Consider the following 16,478-nt stretch of genomic DNA (forward strand, 5'->3'; position numbering starts at 1 on the left):
GCACCTCAACCCGATCATTTAAAGCCTAATTCAGGATGTCCATGTGAGTTATAAACACACTGTGTATTCCTGTATCAGACTTCAGCCTGAATGCGACCTGGAGCACAGCAACTGGGCTTTACAGGCAGACTCGCTCCCACAGCCCCTCTCCTCTCTGCAGTACAGGAATGCCTCAAGACACAAAATTACCTAAGATGAGCTTGAGGATTATCTAGAAAATGCCATCCTATGAACTCACCAGCTCTGAAAACAGTCATAGTCAATTTTTTTAAGAAACATAATTCTTGTTTGGGTACGTAGCTGCATGCTCAGCTGATGCAAAGCCCCTCTCCCCTACTTTTGACCTAATTCAGAGCTTATGATACTGGAAACAGTATCACAAGTTTATTTTTTTTACTGTGCCAGCAAAGTAACAAAATTTTAACAAATCTGTTTAAACTGAGGACTGTTGGGTGAATGCAGCTGGAGTGCAGCTCAGCAGGTTGCAGAAACAGCCACCCCCCACCCATCCCCAAAGACACACACAGGGCTCCCAGGCACTGCTCACAGGCTGAGTTTCAGCTAAAACGCAGTTTTTCATCCTCAGAAAAACTTGCATCAAGCCTTTCCCATTTACTTTACTGAAATGACCCCAAAATCACGCCCTCTCCCATACTGGTCAGGGGCTCAGCAGAACACGTCAGTCGACTTGGGATCTTTGCTGCCGCTGCTCTGCTGTGTGTGCTACCTACCTCCCGTCCTCGCGCTGGGCAACACAGGCGCATGCAAGCTGAGGAGCAGGAGCTCAGACAAAGGGTACACACAGAGCTGGGGAAAAAAAAATATTGTCCCTAAGGCTACAGTATGTGAAAGATTGGCTCAGCTTCTGCCTGCGCGAGGTGTGCCCGCAGCGCTGGGTGCGCCTGCCCTTACCCTTTTATTGCTCAGCAATGCAGTAACACCACATTCCTACTCCTGCAGCGAAGACGCCTCCTCCCCGTCTCAGCTGGCAGCAAAAAGGAAACGGGAAGAAACACAGGAATTTTTTACCAAGAAAGTGAGAGATAAGACGTGCCACGACCTGCTGATACCGTTCCTGCAGGTGGGCTGTGAGCAGAGCCCCGAGCGGGCAAAGCCATCAACGGCGTAACCTCCTGCAGTACAGTGCTAACCACCTACCTGTCCTGGGTACAGCTGGGCTACAGTTAATTCTAGTAGCTGCTGTGGTTTGCATTGAGTACAAGAATAATGCTGATAACACGTATTGTTTTAGCTGTTGCTAAGTGATGTTTACATTAGACAAGGGCTTTTTCGGCTTCCCTAGAAGCTGAGAGGGAGCACAGACAGGACGAACTGGCCAAAGGAATACTTCATACCATAGACATCATGCTCAGTATATAAATGGGGGTTGCCCGGGGGGCAAGAATCTGCTCAGCATCACTGCTTGGGACAGGCTGGGCAACCCATCATCAGTGGTGAGAGCAACTTCTGTTGCATCACTTTATTTTGTATATTCTTTTACCATTATTATTATTGTTATTTTCCTCTTCTGTTACTGTTCTATTAAACTGTCTTTATCTCAACCCACGAGTTTGGGGGAGTTTCCCCCCCTCCTTTTTTCCCTCCCCTACTGGGGATGGGGGGAGAGAGGGGCAGGAGTGAGCAAGCAGCTGCGTGGTCCTCGTTGATGGCTGGGGTTAAACCTCGACACTACCCCAGGCTCTGTGAGAAATCACATCGAACCCTCTAACTTCCTCCTCTGATTGAGGGACTGTGCTGGAGAAGGAAAAGGAGAGGAAGGTCTGACTGATTTGGGTTTCTGTGAGGCTGCTGGTGATGCTGGACATGGCACTCTTGCAAGCCTTGGCTAAACATCCACTGCTGGGTGCCTGTTCCGCCTGGTTTAATGCCATACTCTAAAGCACTGGTAGTCAAACTGGGAGGCTGCAGCTGCTCTTGGAAAGACTGTAAATGCCACCCATCGATCCTGCCAGAGCCAGCAGTGATGAGCATTAATACGCTCTGAAATAGTGATGCTCCACCCCAAATTACTGTAAAGCACGGGATACTACAATTTTGCCACACAAACAAGGGCAGGACTGGAAAATGCTACCTCAACCACAAGCTGTTTGAATGAATTATCCAAAATATCCTGATCCATCCTTTCCTCCTCCAGCCTGCTGCCAGTGGCTTGCCAAAGCAAGGCAAAGCATCACCTGAGTTTTCAGGCTCTGCAAGTTCAAACAAGAACAAAAGCAAGGAATAGTCTCATTTACAGAATATTTACTGCAAATCAATAAAAGCACAAAAGAAAAACGCATCTGTGATCAGCTGGGTGCTCAGTGACAGTGTGGCTAGGTGCAGGGGACCCCAGACACAGCCCTGTGCCCCTGACGGGACTCAGGAGACTCAGGCTTGAACACTGCTCCAGGCTGTACTCTGCCTGCTTTACCATGCACAGATGACAGGGTTGTCCTGAGTACCAGGGAGTGAAGATGTGTTACAGACCAAGACACATCAAGACAGCAGAGCCGACTAAATACAGAGGAGATATAATGGTAAAAATGCACTACAATGTTGGAGCAATCCTCTATGATCAGTGGGAGGGAGAAGAAAGATGCTCTCAGGACTTCCAGAGCCTTTTCAGTTCAGCCTACAGCTGCAGCAGCCTGTGTCGAGCTGTCAGAGCCCACGAGCCTGGGACGGCTGGGTAAGACATTCCCTAGAAAACAAATAAAACTAGCTCTAGCAGGAAATTGTGCTCTGAGTCATGGGACATGCCCTGCCCTAACACAGCGTTAGGGGACTCTACTCTGCTGGAAGCACCTTCTCCAGGATGAGATGTGTGACCAGCTCCTGAGCAGCTCCCACTCCCCACGGCACCGTCACAGAGCCATAGCCTCCTCACACCCAGTGACGTTCATGTGGGCAGGATAAATCCTGCTCTGCGGTGCATGTGTGTGATCCGCTAAGCAGCTTCTCTATCCTGTCCTGGAGGTGCTCATCAGAGGCAGAAAAGCTCCACATGTTGCGGTCCTGCACCCGTGGCAGTGGGCTGGCATCAGAAGATCTTAGTGCCAGCGGTGGGCTGAGGTCCCTTCCACACTGGCAGCAACCAAGAAAGATGCTGCTGGGCTGGTTTTAAGTTTCAGGTGCAAAGAGGTCACAGTACTGAGAACAAAAATGCACCACAGCCAGCTGCTTACAAGCTAATCTCCCCCTAAAAACAAGGGAGGATGCAGCACAACCCTGCGAGCTGGGGACACGTGTGTCACTCGGTGTCACAAGCTCACACTCTGCAATGGCTAATACCTGCCAAGCCTCTGCTCTTATAATTAGTGTCTTCAGCCACTAATCAGTGTCTTCAGGCAGCCAGAGCCCTGCTGCCATGTGCAGTCAGATTCCCCACACTTTTTGTAGGCTCCAACATCAGTGTCAGAGTGGGACGAGCCGCTGTGGAGGGAAGGAGGCATCGCGGGTACGTTATCCCCAGGCAGCGCACTCAGGCGGTGGCAGCCAATGTTGACAAGGATGTGACTCCTGCATGAGTAGTTTTGTTTTACTTCCTCTGATCTGACATGCTTTCTGTTCGAATTAAAGGCACACGAGTACTTTACTCCTTCGGGAGCTTTTCCAAGGACAGCATCTGAGTCCAATAGCTTTCAATTCAGTTGTTGAGGTGAGATACCAGTTAGTCAGCACTGACTAGTCTGGAATGATAGTGGTCAATTAGTTTTTACCTTCTCTCTCTGGAGCTCAGAGGAACACAAAGGTAACTAGCAATCAGGGGCAGAGCACTACATGCAAGAACACTTAATCTCTTGAAATGCAAAACCTCCATTAAGGAAAAAGGATGCTAATTGAGCATGATCTTATAGCGTGAGCATATCAACATTAAACAATACTTAATGCTGCTGTTTCATTTTTCATTGAGGGATTAATAAACACCTGAAACACAATTCCTGAAAACACATTTACTATATCGGCAGCTGCAAATGGAAAAATAAGGCAGAGGAGGGATTTGCTCAGTGAGGCCGAGCAGGATCAGGGCCCAGGGGAAGGCAGGCTCTGGAGTCCCAGTTCCCTCCGGCTCCTGCCTTCCCACAGCGGGGACAAACCCCAAAGCTCCCCATCCTTAGTCCAGGCACAGACCCTGTGCGTAACGCTCGTGGCAAAAACCTGCAAGGAGGAATGAGACCTGGAACTGGAAGCACTGGAGCTACATGGGACAAGGGAAACAGGAAGGTTTTGTCAGGGCTAAGAAATGCTGTCCCATGTTGTAACTTTCTGACAACTCTCTCTGCTGATTTCAGTAATAAAACACTGTTTCCTCCACCTAATCTCTTCACCTCCCATTTCAATAAAAACCCAAGACGCAAACCACCTCCTGGTTCCAGCACATGCCGATCATTTAAAACACTCTCTTTGCTAACTGTCATTTTTTCTTTTAAAAGCATTTTCAATTCATGTCCTGAAAACCCTACACCTGCTCTGAAAGCAAATAAAACTTTGAACCGAAACCCAGCTGACCCAGTTTAGGTTTAAATTCAAGTCACCCTGGGAGCTGGCTCTGGCGGGCAGCGTCCCTCTGACACAGCCTACGTCGGCCGCTGCCTCCCTTTGAGGCAAGTGCCCGGTGCCAGCCGCAGGCAGGTTGGGGACACAGGCCATGTGCTCCCCGGCACAGCAGCGCAGGACCTGCTATGTACTGGCTGCAACTGGCCAAGTGCCAGAGGGCAGCTGGTCCGAGCACAGCAATTGCCCCAAATCCCGGCCAAGGCGAAGGCAGGACTCACTCTCTCCTTCAGGAGCAACGCACGAGCTGTTGATTAAAGCTACGGCAAAAGCTGTCAGTATTTGCCCTAAAGTCAGACTTTTCCTTTCCACCTCCAGCGGAGTTTCGCATGCCCAGGCGCAGCCGGGGGGTCCGTGGCTGCCCACCTCCTGCAGCACAGCCCTCCGCAGGCACATACCGCTACGGGCAGCAGTGCTGGCAGGGTCAGCGCCTGGGACGCCTGCCTGCTTTCCGCTGGGAGGTTTGATAGAATTACCCTTGCAGGAGAACATCTTTATTTTTGTCATGTCCCCATTTTCTAAAGGAGAAAATACTCCATTCGGAAAGTGTCCGGCTGCTGTCTGGGGAATTTTGGCTTTTCCAGGCTACAGTGATGGAGCAGGGAGGGGGTGTCCGTGCTCCCACTGCTGCCTGCCGGTGAGCCCCTCGGCACAGCAACCCTGCCTCCACGGGCAGCCACCAACAGCAGAAAGTTTAAATTAATGGCGTATTTGGGAGCCCTCTTTAAGCCATGTATCCTCCTTGACACCGCGAGTGGTGACTGAAATGGAGGTCACGCTATTTACTGCTCCTGGTTGCCAGCTTGTTCCTCCTGGAACCTGCTGGAATTGAAACAAGGGACTCGCTGTGTGTGGGTTTTGATCCTGCTGGGGTAAAATACAAGTATTTTGCCCCATCTTTGCTCCGCCTCCCAGGCGGCACAGCTGGCTGGACTGGGCCAGCACAGCCCCGTGTCCCAGACCACACTGCGGAGCTCACACTCGTCACAGACAAAGTCCAGCAGCACCTGACCCTTGTCCGCGCATGGACGTGTGGAAGATGAGGCAACCCATCCTTCCACCTCAGCGATGCTCCTGCCGAGGCGATGCCATGCCACATTTTGGGAAATGTCACCAACAGGCAGAGGTCAACTCAGCATTTTGTCTCAAGTTCCGTTCCGACTCCGCAAATCCCAGAGCCACGGCCTGGGCTGGCGGGAAGGGACCTCTGGCAGCCATGGAGGCCAAGGTGCCGCTCGGCGCGGCGCTGGTCTCCCAGCCAGGGCAGGACGGGCTCCCAGACTCAATTCTTGCACAAAACCACCGCGTTAATTATGTGTGAATGTCTTTCCCCAAGGGAAATGATATTAAACAAAAATAAAATATTTGGATGCAGAACTGCGGTTGAGAGAGGAGGACTCAGCCAGGCCTATGGCAGGTCGGCTGGAAGAGCACCTGGCACAAAGCTGTGCGGAACAGGGACAATATTAGGTGCTCAGCACCACAGTCCCAGAGGCTGTTCCTCTGCAACCTCCTCCTCTCCCGGAGGCAGCTATAGCTCCTCGAGACGCCACAGCAGGGCACAGCCACAAATCAGCCAGGTCACCGTGGCCAAGCCCTGTGGCCACCACACGCTCTGCACTCCTCTGTCCTCGCTCTGTGCCTGTCGTAGCCCACGGGAAGGTTCTTCTGTGCCCGCACCCAGCAGGCGCACAGTGCTTCGGAACAGAGGAAACCACTGGTGAAATGAAACCAAAAGTTTTATCATTTTATTAATTTTTAATAGGGACAGACCCTTAATATGGCTTGCTGGTAGTTTGGGTTTCCTTTTCTTTTCACATCCCTATGTCACTCAAGCGTTTCGGGGAGATAATGCCTCCAGCACACTCATGCCTGAGCAGATGAACTGTCCTGAAGATTTTGTGGAGTTTTGTATGGGGATGCTTTGGCAGCAGGGGCTGGTCCCTACACCACAGTCGTTTCCCTTCCAGCACTTTCCAGCCCCTCTGGCAGCAGCTCTCCCTCCCGAGCGGTCAGCACGCACCCGCAGCGTGCCCAGCGCCTGCCATGCCCCTGCCTGGCCGGGCAGCTGCCCCTGCCCCACTGCCAGCACAGAGCTGCGTGCCGGCCAAGGGACACAGCCGAAACTAGAGCCCGGCCACCTGCGGGCCCCGCAGCTCACCCCCCTGGGGAGCCGACCCCTCTCCAGCCCTTCTGCAGAGCTGGAAACGCTCACCACTCCTCTCCTCGAGCACGTCCACCCACAGCAAGGGCAGAGCTCCCATTCCCAGTGCCCTCATTCCTGGGAGCATCACCAGGGTTATCCCCGTGCAAAAAGAGCTGTGCCAGCAGGGCAGTTAAATTTGGGTTCCTGCGGGCAGAGCTGCCCCGCAGCAGCAGCGGCTGCAGCAACGGCTTTGCCTCCACCCTCCAAAGCAATTTCAAAGCAGCTTTCCCCGAGCTGGTGGCTCCTGCGCACCAGGCACCGGCCAAGCTTGGCACGTGCAAAGTAGGTGAGCGGAGCTGGGCTACGGAGCATCATCTCCCTGAGCCGCTGTGGGCGGTCGTACGCCACGGCCTTCACCCGGCCGGCAATATTTAGGTTAAGCCTCAGATGCTTACGCTGCTTTGCAAATTCAGGCAGAGCTCATCTTCCAGATGACGTTAAACTTATGCAGTTTTCCCAGCTATAAAGCCTGGTTTAATCAAAGTTGCAATTAAACCTGACAACCTTCTTGTGCAGACTCCTAAATAAGATTAGGAACAGCTAAAATTAGTCTAATTTAGTGTTAATCATTAATCCTTTTATCCACTCTTAATCCAATTTAAATGTCCACACAACGAGCTTGCACAGACTTTGTTACTCAAATTTAAAACAAAATTGAATTAAATATTATTTAATTACATCAACACAATCTGAGTGCTGCTATAAGAGACGTTTGCCACAGATGATTATCAGCTGCTTGGTTAACCCTCAGAATTATCGTGGACTCTGTGCTCTCCCTACTGCTCCAGCTCTTAGTACTTTGGGATTGCACAGACATCTCCATCCATAATGAGTAAAAAGTCCCCTGCCTCCCCCTTGGTTGGAAAAGAGACTTTAAAATCTAAGGTTCAGGAGGCGAAGAAAATTCTGCCTCAAAAAAAACCCCTTTTTTAGGCAAAATGTCATGATTCCAACACTTCACACTGACCTTTGTTTCTGGGATTGTGTACTGCGCAGCCACGCTGCAGTGTGGTGTTTGTGCGGGGCCTGAGCAGCTCCCACGGCTGGAAGGAGAGAGCACACCTTGCCCCGCTAGGAGCCGGTAGCCTGGCCGCGCACCAGCCCTGGCTGGAGGTACGGTGACCTTGAACTTTCCCTGTCTAATTGCAGTCTCCTCCAGCTATCTTTTCTGCAACGGTCATTTTTCAAAGCATTGCAGAAGAGAAAAACATAGCTCGAATGCAGGAATCAGCTGCAACCTTTGCTGCCAAGTTGGCAGAGAAGATAAGGACCTTTTATTTAAAGAAAAAAATCCAGACACTGAGGAGGGATAGACAAGTCTTTAGCAACTTTTACAGCCAGTCTTGCAATACAATTTCCTAAGCACATTCAAAACTTGCATAAAAAACCCCAAGTTTTCACCAGCAGCGTTTCCTCGCAGCACTGTGCTTGCTGTGAACGCCTTCCCACTGGCGCGGGTGCTGCAGTGCGGGCGCTGCCTCCAGCCTCCCTCCGACGTGCGGGATGTGAGGAGCGAGGGGTGACTCATTGCTCCACACATGCCCACAGCAGAGCTCAGCAAGGAAGGGAAAAAAAAAAAAACCCACCCCAACAAATTTAAGCACTGTGTCCCTTTGAGGTGGGCTGGCCCATACCCAGGCTTCCACGGTCAAGGAGCCCCCCAGCGTGTGGGGCATTAACACCGACAGCAGCCCCAGCACGGCAGTAGAAGAGGACAAGAGAAGACGGGAAGAAGACAATACAGTCCTCACCTGGAGGATTGCAAATGAGAGTCTGAAATTGCGACACCAACACAAAACCAGCCCAAAGTCTGGCTTAATTATAGAATCAGAGAAGGCTTTGGGTGGGAAGGGACCTTAAAGATCATCTGGTCCAACCCTTATGGGCCAGTTCAATGATTCTAGGGCAGAATTTGGGCAGCATCACCTTGCAGGGCAGTTTTTCAGAAAGGAAGGGGTTCAAAACCTCCAACAAAAGAAAAACGGGACCCAGGGAACAAACACATGCTCCAGCAGTTATCACATTTCTCAGAACTCTCTTCTGCCCCTTTCCCATACTCAGAGACAAAACTGGTGCTTGGCTTCGACTGGGACATGCACATAGACATGTCAGCTGCGGCACCAGCGATGCTGCAGGGGCAGGAAGGGGAAACACGGCACAAGTTGTTCCCATCACAAGTTATTCACATCACAGAGAGGTTTCTCCCGGGCAGGGCCAAGATAAAACCCAGCTCAGGGGCATCAAACCCCCATTCCCTGTGCCACCGTCCCTCCTTTCCATGCGCTGGGAACAGGGAGTAAGAGAACCCCCCTTTTTCCCTCCCTGTTGAGGAAAAGCCCCCTTCGGCTCCAGCTTGCTTTGGGGGCTGCCTGCCCACCCTTTGGGCTGCGCCTCACTGGGGTTTACCAACACCCTTGGGTGCCCCTCCGGGAGATCCAGCCTGGGGAGCCACCAGGCAGCAGCCTCCTTTACAGCATCTGTAGTGAAGGCTCCCCCTGAGCTTCACCTCTATCTGCATATGCCAACAACTCCTTAAAAGCATTCCTATCGCATTAACTCCCACCGTATTGTCATTTCTATATACTGCCCTGGCAGAGGAATTCCCATCATTTCAGCCACAAGGATCAGGTGAGAAATCTGCCCAGATGCCATCATCTGCCCTGCGAAATCAGAAGTTGTAAATCCCAACAACTTCTTGTGGCTTTAGCAATTTCTCTAAGGTCAGCAACCGCTGCGATGTATATGGTTCTTACAGCCAGAGCAGTATACATGCACCGATGGAGCCACCAGCGGAAGCAGATGATGTAATCTGCTGCATGTTATTGATGCAATGCTCTTCGGCAGCAAGCCAGGGAAGAAGTGTGACAGTGCTGCCTTCTGTTTTTCCCCAAAAAGGAAATATGCTGTCCTTTAGGTGAATCACAAGGAGTGACACTTACAACGGGGTGTTACAGAGTTTCAGCATCAAGTGTCAGAAAAGTGAAAAACGGGGTCTTACCAGGTTGCCTGAGACTTTCACTAATCTAGGAATTCCCAGTAATTCTCTTATTTCCAAGAAATCAAGGTGCTGCCACACGCTGCACCTCTCTGCTTTCTAGAGGTTCCCCTTGCCATGAGTTGCCTATAGAAACCTTTAATAAAAGCCTTCACACCTTCTCCTGGGTACTATTTTTCTTACGCTCCACTGAGGCATTTCTTTATCCATTTCACTAAGAGAGAGGGCAGCAAGGCAAAACATCAGTTTTGCTGAACCAGACTTTGCACAAACCCAAGCCCTAGATCCAACCACCGGGATATTTTACGAGCTATGGACACAGACCCTCTCCCTCACGCCCATGTACGAGTGCAGTAAAGCCCCTACTAATATATTAAACATTTCTTACAGAAACAGCCACAGAGCTGCACTGCAAGTCGTACGTAAGATTTCGGGCTGGGAAACCAGACTTCAGGATTTTTTTTTTTTTTTTTTTGGGGGGGGGGGGGGGGGGGAGAACACTAACAAGTTTTGTAAAAGGGAGGCAAAAAAAAAAAAAAAAAGTTTTTTTTAGCCTGGCCGGATTAAGGGCAGGCGCTGCCAAGGCGGGGGGGAGGAGGGGGGGGGCGTGCTGGCGGCGTGCTCGGGGCATCCTGCCCGCCCCGGCCCGCCCCGCCCGCCCCGGCGGCGATATAAGGCGACAGCGGCGGACGGCGGGGCAGCAGCTGCGGAGCTGAGCCGAGCCGAGCCGGGTCGAGACCAACCGAGCCGAGCCCACCCCACCCCACCCGCAGCGCTCACCGCCCCGCAGCCGCCGCTGGGTAAGGGGGAGATGCGGGGGGATGCGCGGTGGGATGCCGCGGGATGCCGCGGGATGCCGCGCACAATGCGGGGGCATGCTGGGGGCAGGGGCATGCTGGGGGCAGGGGCCCGCCGGGATCCCGCAGCCCGGCTGCGGCTGCCGAGGGTCTGCTCTGCCGGCAGCCCCCTCCTCCAGCCGCCCGGACGGTGGGGCGATGTGTTCTCCTGAAGCTGGCCTCCAGCAAAAATCAAAAATCCACACTTAAAGCAGGGGTGGGGTGCCTGCAGAGAGCTTGGAGGGCTCTGACCACTACACAGGGAAAAGCAGCTGGATTTAACTAATGTCCCTCTCTTCTCTTGTAGAACTGACATCTTCCAAATTGGGGAAAAAAAAAAAAAATGGAAACCATGCATGAGCTGATCCCCTTTGCCAAAGAAATGCTCAGCCAGAAGCCCAACAGGAAAATGGTCAAGCTGTACATGCTGGGCAGCGTGCTGGCTTTCTTTGGTGTGGTTATCGGTCTGGTGGAGACAGTGTGCAGCCCTTTCACCTCTGAAGGGAGGCTAGAGGAGGAGGAGAAGAAACCTGCCCCGACACAAGAGCAAATGATTCCTCAGAAACAGGAGGATTTGGTCTTGGAAAAGAGCAAGAAGCCGGTGGGGATGCAGAGGGCCCTGGTAACCAGACCACACGCCTCCTAAGAGCCCCGCGCTGGAGAGGCGCCTGCTGAGCAGCCAAGCACAAGAGACTCTGCTGTCCTGTTGTACCTGGTGGTGGTTCCAGCAAGAAGAGAGGAGAGATGGCTGAAGGAGACTGCAAGTGCAAGACTTGAAAGAAGTGAACGGTTATATTTGCTGCTGTGCAGCAGTGGGGAAAAAATACCTTTTGTTGGTATAAAAATGTGCAAGATGCACAGCATGGTTTCTTATTTTTATTACAGATGCATTTTACAACATTTTGCAAAATCAATAAATATTTTATATGGTACTGGTGCTCTCTAGCTGCATTTATTTTCAAAGTCTTCTCTTACTGATTCATACATAGGTTTCACTGGCGCCTCTGGCTCCTATTTGGGGGGGGAGGGGGATAGCTGGGGGGACCCAGGGAACCCCTAGAGGGTGGTGGCTGCACTCTCTAATGAAGCCCCCTTGGTGGGACTGGGAGGGCTGGCCTTTCTGCACCTCTGGCAGCTTCTCCCTTCCAAAATGGGACAACTGCGGTGGGGGGAGGAGGTGGGTGGCATTTGTCTCATAGGGGTGACAGACACATGCCCTGAGCTTGAGGTGGAGTTGTACCTTTCAGGGGTTATGTGGGTTTAATGGCACAGATTTGTGTCTGCCATGGCCATGCGTGCCCAGAACTGTTTAAAAAAACAACCCTGTCCATCCACCAGCAATTCTCTAACAAGCTGTGGCTGCTTCACAGCTAAAATATCTTCTAGCTTTACTGGGTTCCTTCACAAACCCACCAGAGACACCTAAAAGAGCAGAATGATTTTAGCTTCCAGTATTACAGGGGTGTCACACATCAAAAGACTGAAGCAGGGACAGACATGATGGCACGGTCAATCTGGAGGGTGTGGAAACAGGGATCCAAGCTTCGAGGCTGTACCCAGGGCACCGCCAGACTTGTTAAGAGGACTTTCACCTATTTAAAAGTCTTTCCTGGGGATAGTAAGAATCTGCAGTGTTCAGGACTATGTCATGTTAACCGAATAAACCCTCCAGGCTGCCACAGCTGAAAGATCCTGACCCCACTACAGCAGGGAGGGAAGGGAAATAGTCCCTGCCAGCTGTGACTGGGGCAGAAAATCCCTCTATCTGCTGAACGGCAAAGAGATGGCCAGCGGGGCAGAGGCAGGAGCAGGCTACACATCTTGCACAGAAACAGATGTACCAATGATATGCCACTATCTACCTAAAAGCAAAACAATTGATATAAACAGCAGGAGATGATGGAAAACGAGAAAGTGCTGCCTGACAGCAGTGCCCAATGCATAGCTCCTCCCAGAGCTGTGCAAGCTAAGACCAGAATCCAAAAATAAAAGAATGCAGCTGAAGTTCACCCTTACATTTTCATAATACATAATCATGCAATTCATTTTGTTGACAATTATTTCTGTCAAAAAAACACAGCAGCACATTGTGGAGGAGGAATCCTACCGAGCCTGCACAAAAACTCTGTTCAGGCTTTGAATCACGTATAAAGTACCTTTTCCTCACGGGGAAAAAGAGCAGAGTCCAATTAAATTAAAAACAGCCTTTGAGAAATACTTCATCTCGTCCATAACAAAGCATTTTGGTCTCTGGGAAGGCTGAACAAACACACACCTCACTGATACCAATGGAAATTTCACGGGCAAATATGGAAGGAGAATTCAGGCCTGAAGAAAGCCATCAGCTCACTCATCCCCCCAGTTCCAGCTTTAAACAGGTTCTGGGTTGGCCGTACAGCCTCAGGGACAGGGAAGGCTGACCTGGAATTCCCTGTGGCACACTTGGTGCATGGATAAACCAGAGACCTGAATGTCCATGGTTGTGTCAGGCAGGGGAATGTTGCCAGGTCTGAGCTCTCACACTACTGTAATTCAGAAGCATCGCTGCCACGGCAGAGCTAAACAGTTGATAAATGTATTAAACTGAGATGAGAATCACGTCTTTGTCTAAGGCAGCTGCAAACTCTGTCAATCACACATCGGTTCCCAAGATTAGCCCTTCTCTACAAGTTGTAGGTATCTCACCCTGCCCCATGAGAAAGGGAAAAAATTAAAAATGAGGAGTTAGAGCCAGTCTCCAGCAACCCATCCTGCGAGTCCAGGGCGCCTGGGGAGCTCCAGGCCAGCCCATCCACGCTGACCTCCCCCGCTTCTGCGTTTGGACCTCAGGTTGTCTCCGCACCACGTACGTGGCCTCCCCGCATCGTGCCGGCACCCTGCTGCCCACTCCTCCTCTCTGCAGTCATCCAGTCATAGGGTTTATGAGCTTAAAGCAAAGAGGTTTGTGGAACAATCAAAATAGTTCCTCCTAAGACAGCTAACGGGATTAGACAGCTAAACCATGCACTGTGCTGGCAGTTCTGGAGCCAAGTCGGTAAAATCATGTCCTGCAGAAGACAATCTCCTGCCTCCTGACGCACCACAAGCTCAGAGGTCATTACCTCCCGCATATTACCTGAAAGGTCACCTGAGAGGTCAAGCCTACGCGTTCCCGTTTCCACAGCAGACCGCATTGAGCATAGACAGGACCTGCTCTCTGCAGAGTGGTGAATTAGACACATATTAATGGCTGATTTTACCACAAGACCATATAAAGTCCTACTTAAACCACACAGTGATAAACTCAGTGTGCATGGAGGCTGAGTAATCCATTCAACATCACTTTAACTATGATGAATGACAGACCTGCCAGATGCAGTACAGTAAAGGGCTTCAGCAAAATCCCCCATCTTTAAACCACGGCACGACTCTCCAAACCAGCCCGTGTCCCAGCCCCATCTCCTGAGCCCCCTCACGTCTGGATGTCCACACCAGGCACTGCAGAAAGACAACTGCCACAAACACAACTCCCTGAAACTGGCATCCACACACCACGGCAACAGAGCCCGGCGGAGTCATCCCAAAACCCTGTGTGAATTGCAAAGAGAAATTTTAATTATAAGTATTGGGATATGGCAGAGAGCAACCAGATGGAACAAGCTGTACTGTCAGTACTGGTAAGGACACCTCGGGCAATCTACAGTGCAGAACCATATGGAGCATTTAAGACTGAGTTAAACCAAAGTCCTGAGGGATAAGCTCTTGAGGAGAGCCACACGTTGCCCAAGGTGTGAGTTAGACTGCCAAGTGTCACATGAGGTTGATTTCTGTTGTTCTCTTTAAGACTTGTCTGAACCCAGTTTACTTCAACCTGTAAATGTGACATTTTCCTGGCGCATTAAATCCTCAGGAAAATGGCAACTGGCATGAGATCTGGTGAGTATTTGTCTGTACCCATCCTGCAACACCTCTTCAAAGATCTTATTTCAGCTTGGAGCGGTTGTCCAGGCTTTCATCATGGGGAGCTGAAGGCCAGCTAAAACCCAGCAGCGCTCCCTCACAGGCCAATCGCCTCAAGGGCATGAGCCGAACGTCTGCCGAGAGTCCTCACTCACTATTTGCAGTTTGGACTCTGGATGTTTCAAGAGCTGCCAGGCTAAAATTAGGGGCCCAGATAAGCATATCAGCCTCTGCCACCCAATACCAAGGGCATAGGGAACATGGATAGTGGCCAAGGCTTAAAGCAGCCACAGTACCAACAATCAAATATCAAGGCAGCAATTCCTGATTCGGTCACACAGGAAAAAAATAAATTTAGGGCTTAGACATGGCTTATCATCACAGTATTTCCTTTAAACTGGCAGTGAGTAGGAATATGTCAAACCAAATCTAGTCCTACAATCATCTTGAGTCTCCCTTGGGACCGGAGCGCACACGTTTCGGGAGCAGTGCAGCCGTGACAGCGCTGGTGCTGGCAGGATGTCGGCACTGCCCACTGGCCGTGCAGCCATGCCGAAAAACACACACGTCCATCACAGCCCCATAGCATCATGTTGATGTGCACATCAGTCTAACACAAATATAACTGAGGGCAGCCCTTTATAATGGTGTTATCCATAAAGAAAGGAATTAAATCTGTGCTCACGGTAAAGTATGCTGGGAGAACTGGGTATGAGAAATAATATTTTAATGTCTACGTGGCAAAGGAAAGGGGGGGAAGGAAAATCTTCTGCATGTAACAAAGATTTGATAATGGGTTGAAAAAAGCCAAATGTCACTCAGAACAGAAAAAAAAGAAGCGGCATCCCAATTCCTGCCAAGTGCTTCTGAGTCTCTGAGCTGCATGCACAAACCTGCCCGAGCCCCAGCCCTACCCCTGCAACATATTCCCTTCCAGCGGCACCAGGCTGGGGGCACAGCCGGGGCTCCCCAGCAGCTCCCCTCTGCTGCTCAGCCACTTTGCTGTCAGAACAAGTTTCCTTCACATCTTCCTTTCCTTCCAGTAAGCTCCAGGCAGCACTAAATGAAGAACCTCCCCTGCACAGAGCAGTAAGCATAACACCAAGCATCACCCCTTGAAAAACATGGCTTCAAACAGACGAGCAAGACAGAAGTGACCTGCAACAGGAGACACATCCAGGAAAATTTGGGTGAAGCCATTTCAGAAGCAAGAGGCGGCTCCCCAGTGCTGCCGAGGCTCCTTCTCACTGGGTCGGGGCCAGGCATGCCACCAGACTGCCCTCTGCCAGGGCGAGAAGGTCTGGCAGCAGCGGGGCCAGAACCGGCTGGGATGAGAAGACGCTTCTCTGCAGTCACCTCTTCCTCCTCTCCTCTCCCTTCCCTCGCTCCCCACCCCCAGGAAAAGGTTAAAAACAAGTAAAGTTGCATACGGCAAAACAAACCCAGAAAAAGCTGCGAGTGGGCGTGAGGAGCAGCAGCGCCCGGGAAGGGTGACAGACGGCCGCGAGCAAACCCCCGTGGGCAGCGAAATGTGGCCGGATCCGGCAGCTCCCGCTGCCGCTGCAGCCCCCAGTCCTCCCCAGGACCACAGCAGCCCCCCCCGCGCTTCATGTCCACGCAGGACACCCTACATGGCACATGCACAAATTTTCCTTTATAAGAAGTTTACATCCAAAATATTCAGTATTTCAGTCCTTTATCACCAGCTACTTTGTTTCACACAAAAACCTGAAATAAACTGCAAGTCTCATTAAAAACCACACCAGCAAGGCAAGCGTGGGGTTTGGCTCGGTAGCTAGTGTGCTGCCTCCAGCTCCGCTCTCCCCACGCTGATGCAGACCAAAGAGCACCATACCTTCCCGACACACTTGCAGATGCGTACAAAGGTTGACAGTTATCGCTTTACGGCAGTATCCTAATCCTAGTAATAAAGAACGGTATCTGAAAA

The 16,478-nt window shown here is 51.2% G+C and overlaps 1 protein-coding gene across 1 annotated transcript; it reads left to right on the forward strand.

The window, feature by feature from the left end:
- The first annotated feature begins 10,459 nt into the window (after window positions 1-10,459).
- G0S2 (G0/G1 switch 2) lies at window positions 10,460-11,523 on the forward strand. Its single transcript, XM_082494371.1, has 2 exons — window positions 10,460-10,555; window positions 10,899-11,523. Exon 2 carries the CDS (start codon window positions 10,935-10,937, stop codon window positions 11,235-11,237), a length of 303 nt encoding a protein of 100 aa, XP_082350497.1. The 5' UTR covers window positions 10,460-10,555; window positions 10,899-10,934; the 3' UTR covers window positions 11,238-11,523.
- Window positions 11,524-16,478: the final 4,955 nt, after the last annotated feature.

The sequence above is a fragment of the Vanellus vanellus genome (assembly GCF_965231255.1).
Source record: "Vanellus vanellus genome assembly, chromosome: 23".
NCBI lineage: Eukaryota > Metazoa > Chordata > Aves > Charadriiformes > Charadriidae > Vanellus > Vanellus vanellus.

Excerpts from the sequence above, each read along its gene's own strand:
- G0S2 (XM_082494371.1), top strand. The coding sequence starts at position 10,935 with ATGGAAACCATGCATGAGCTGATCCCCTTTGCCAAAGAAATGCTCAGC.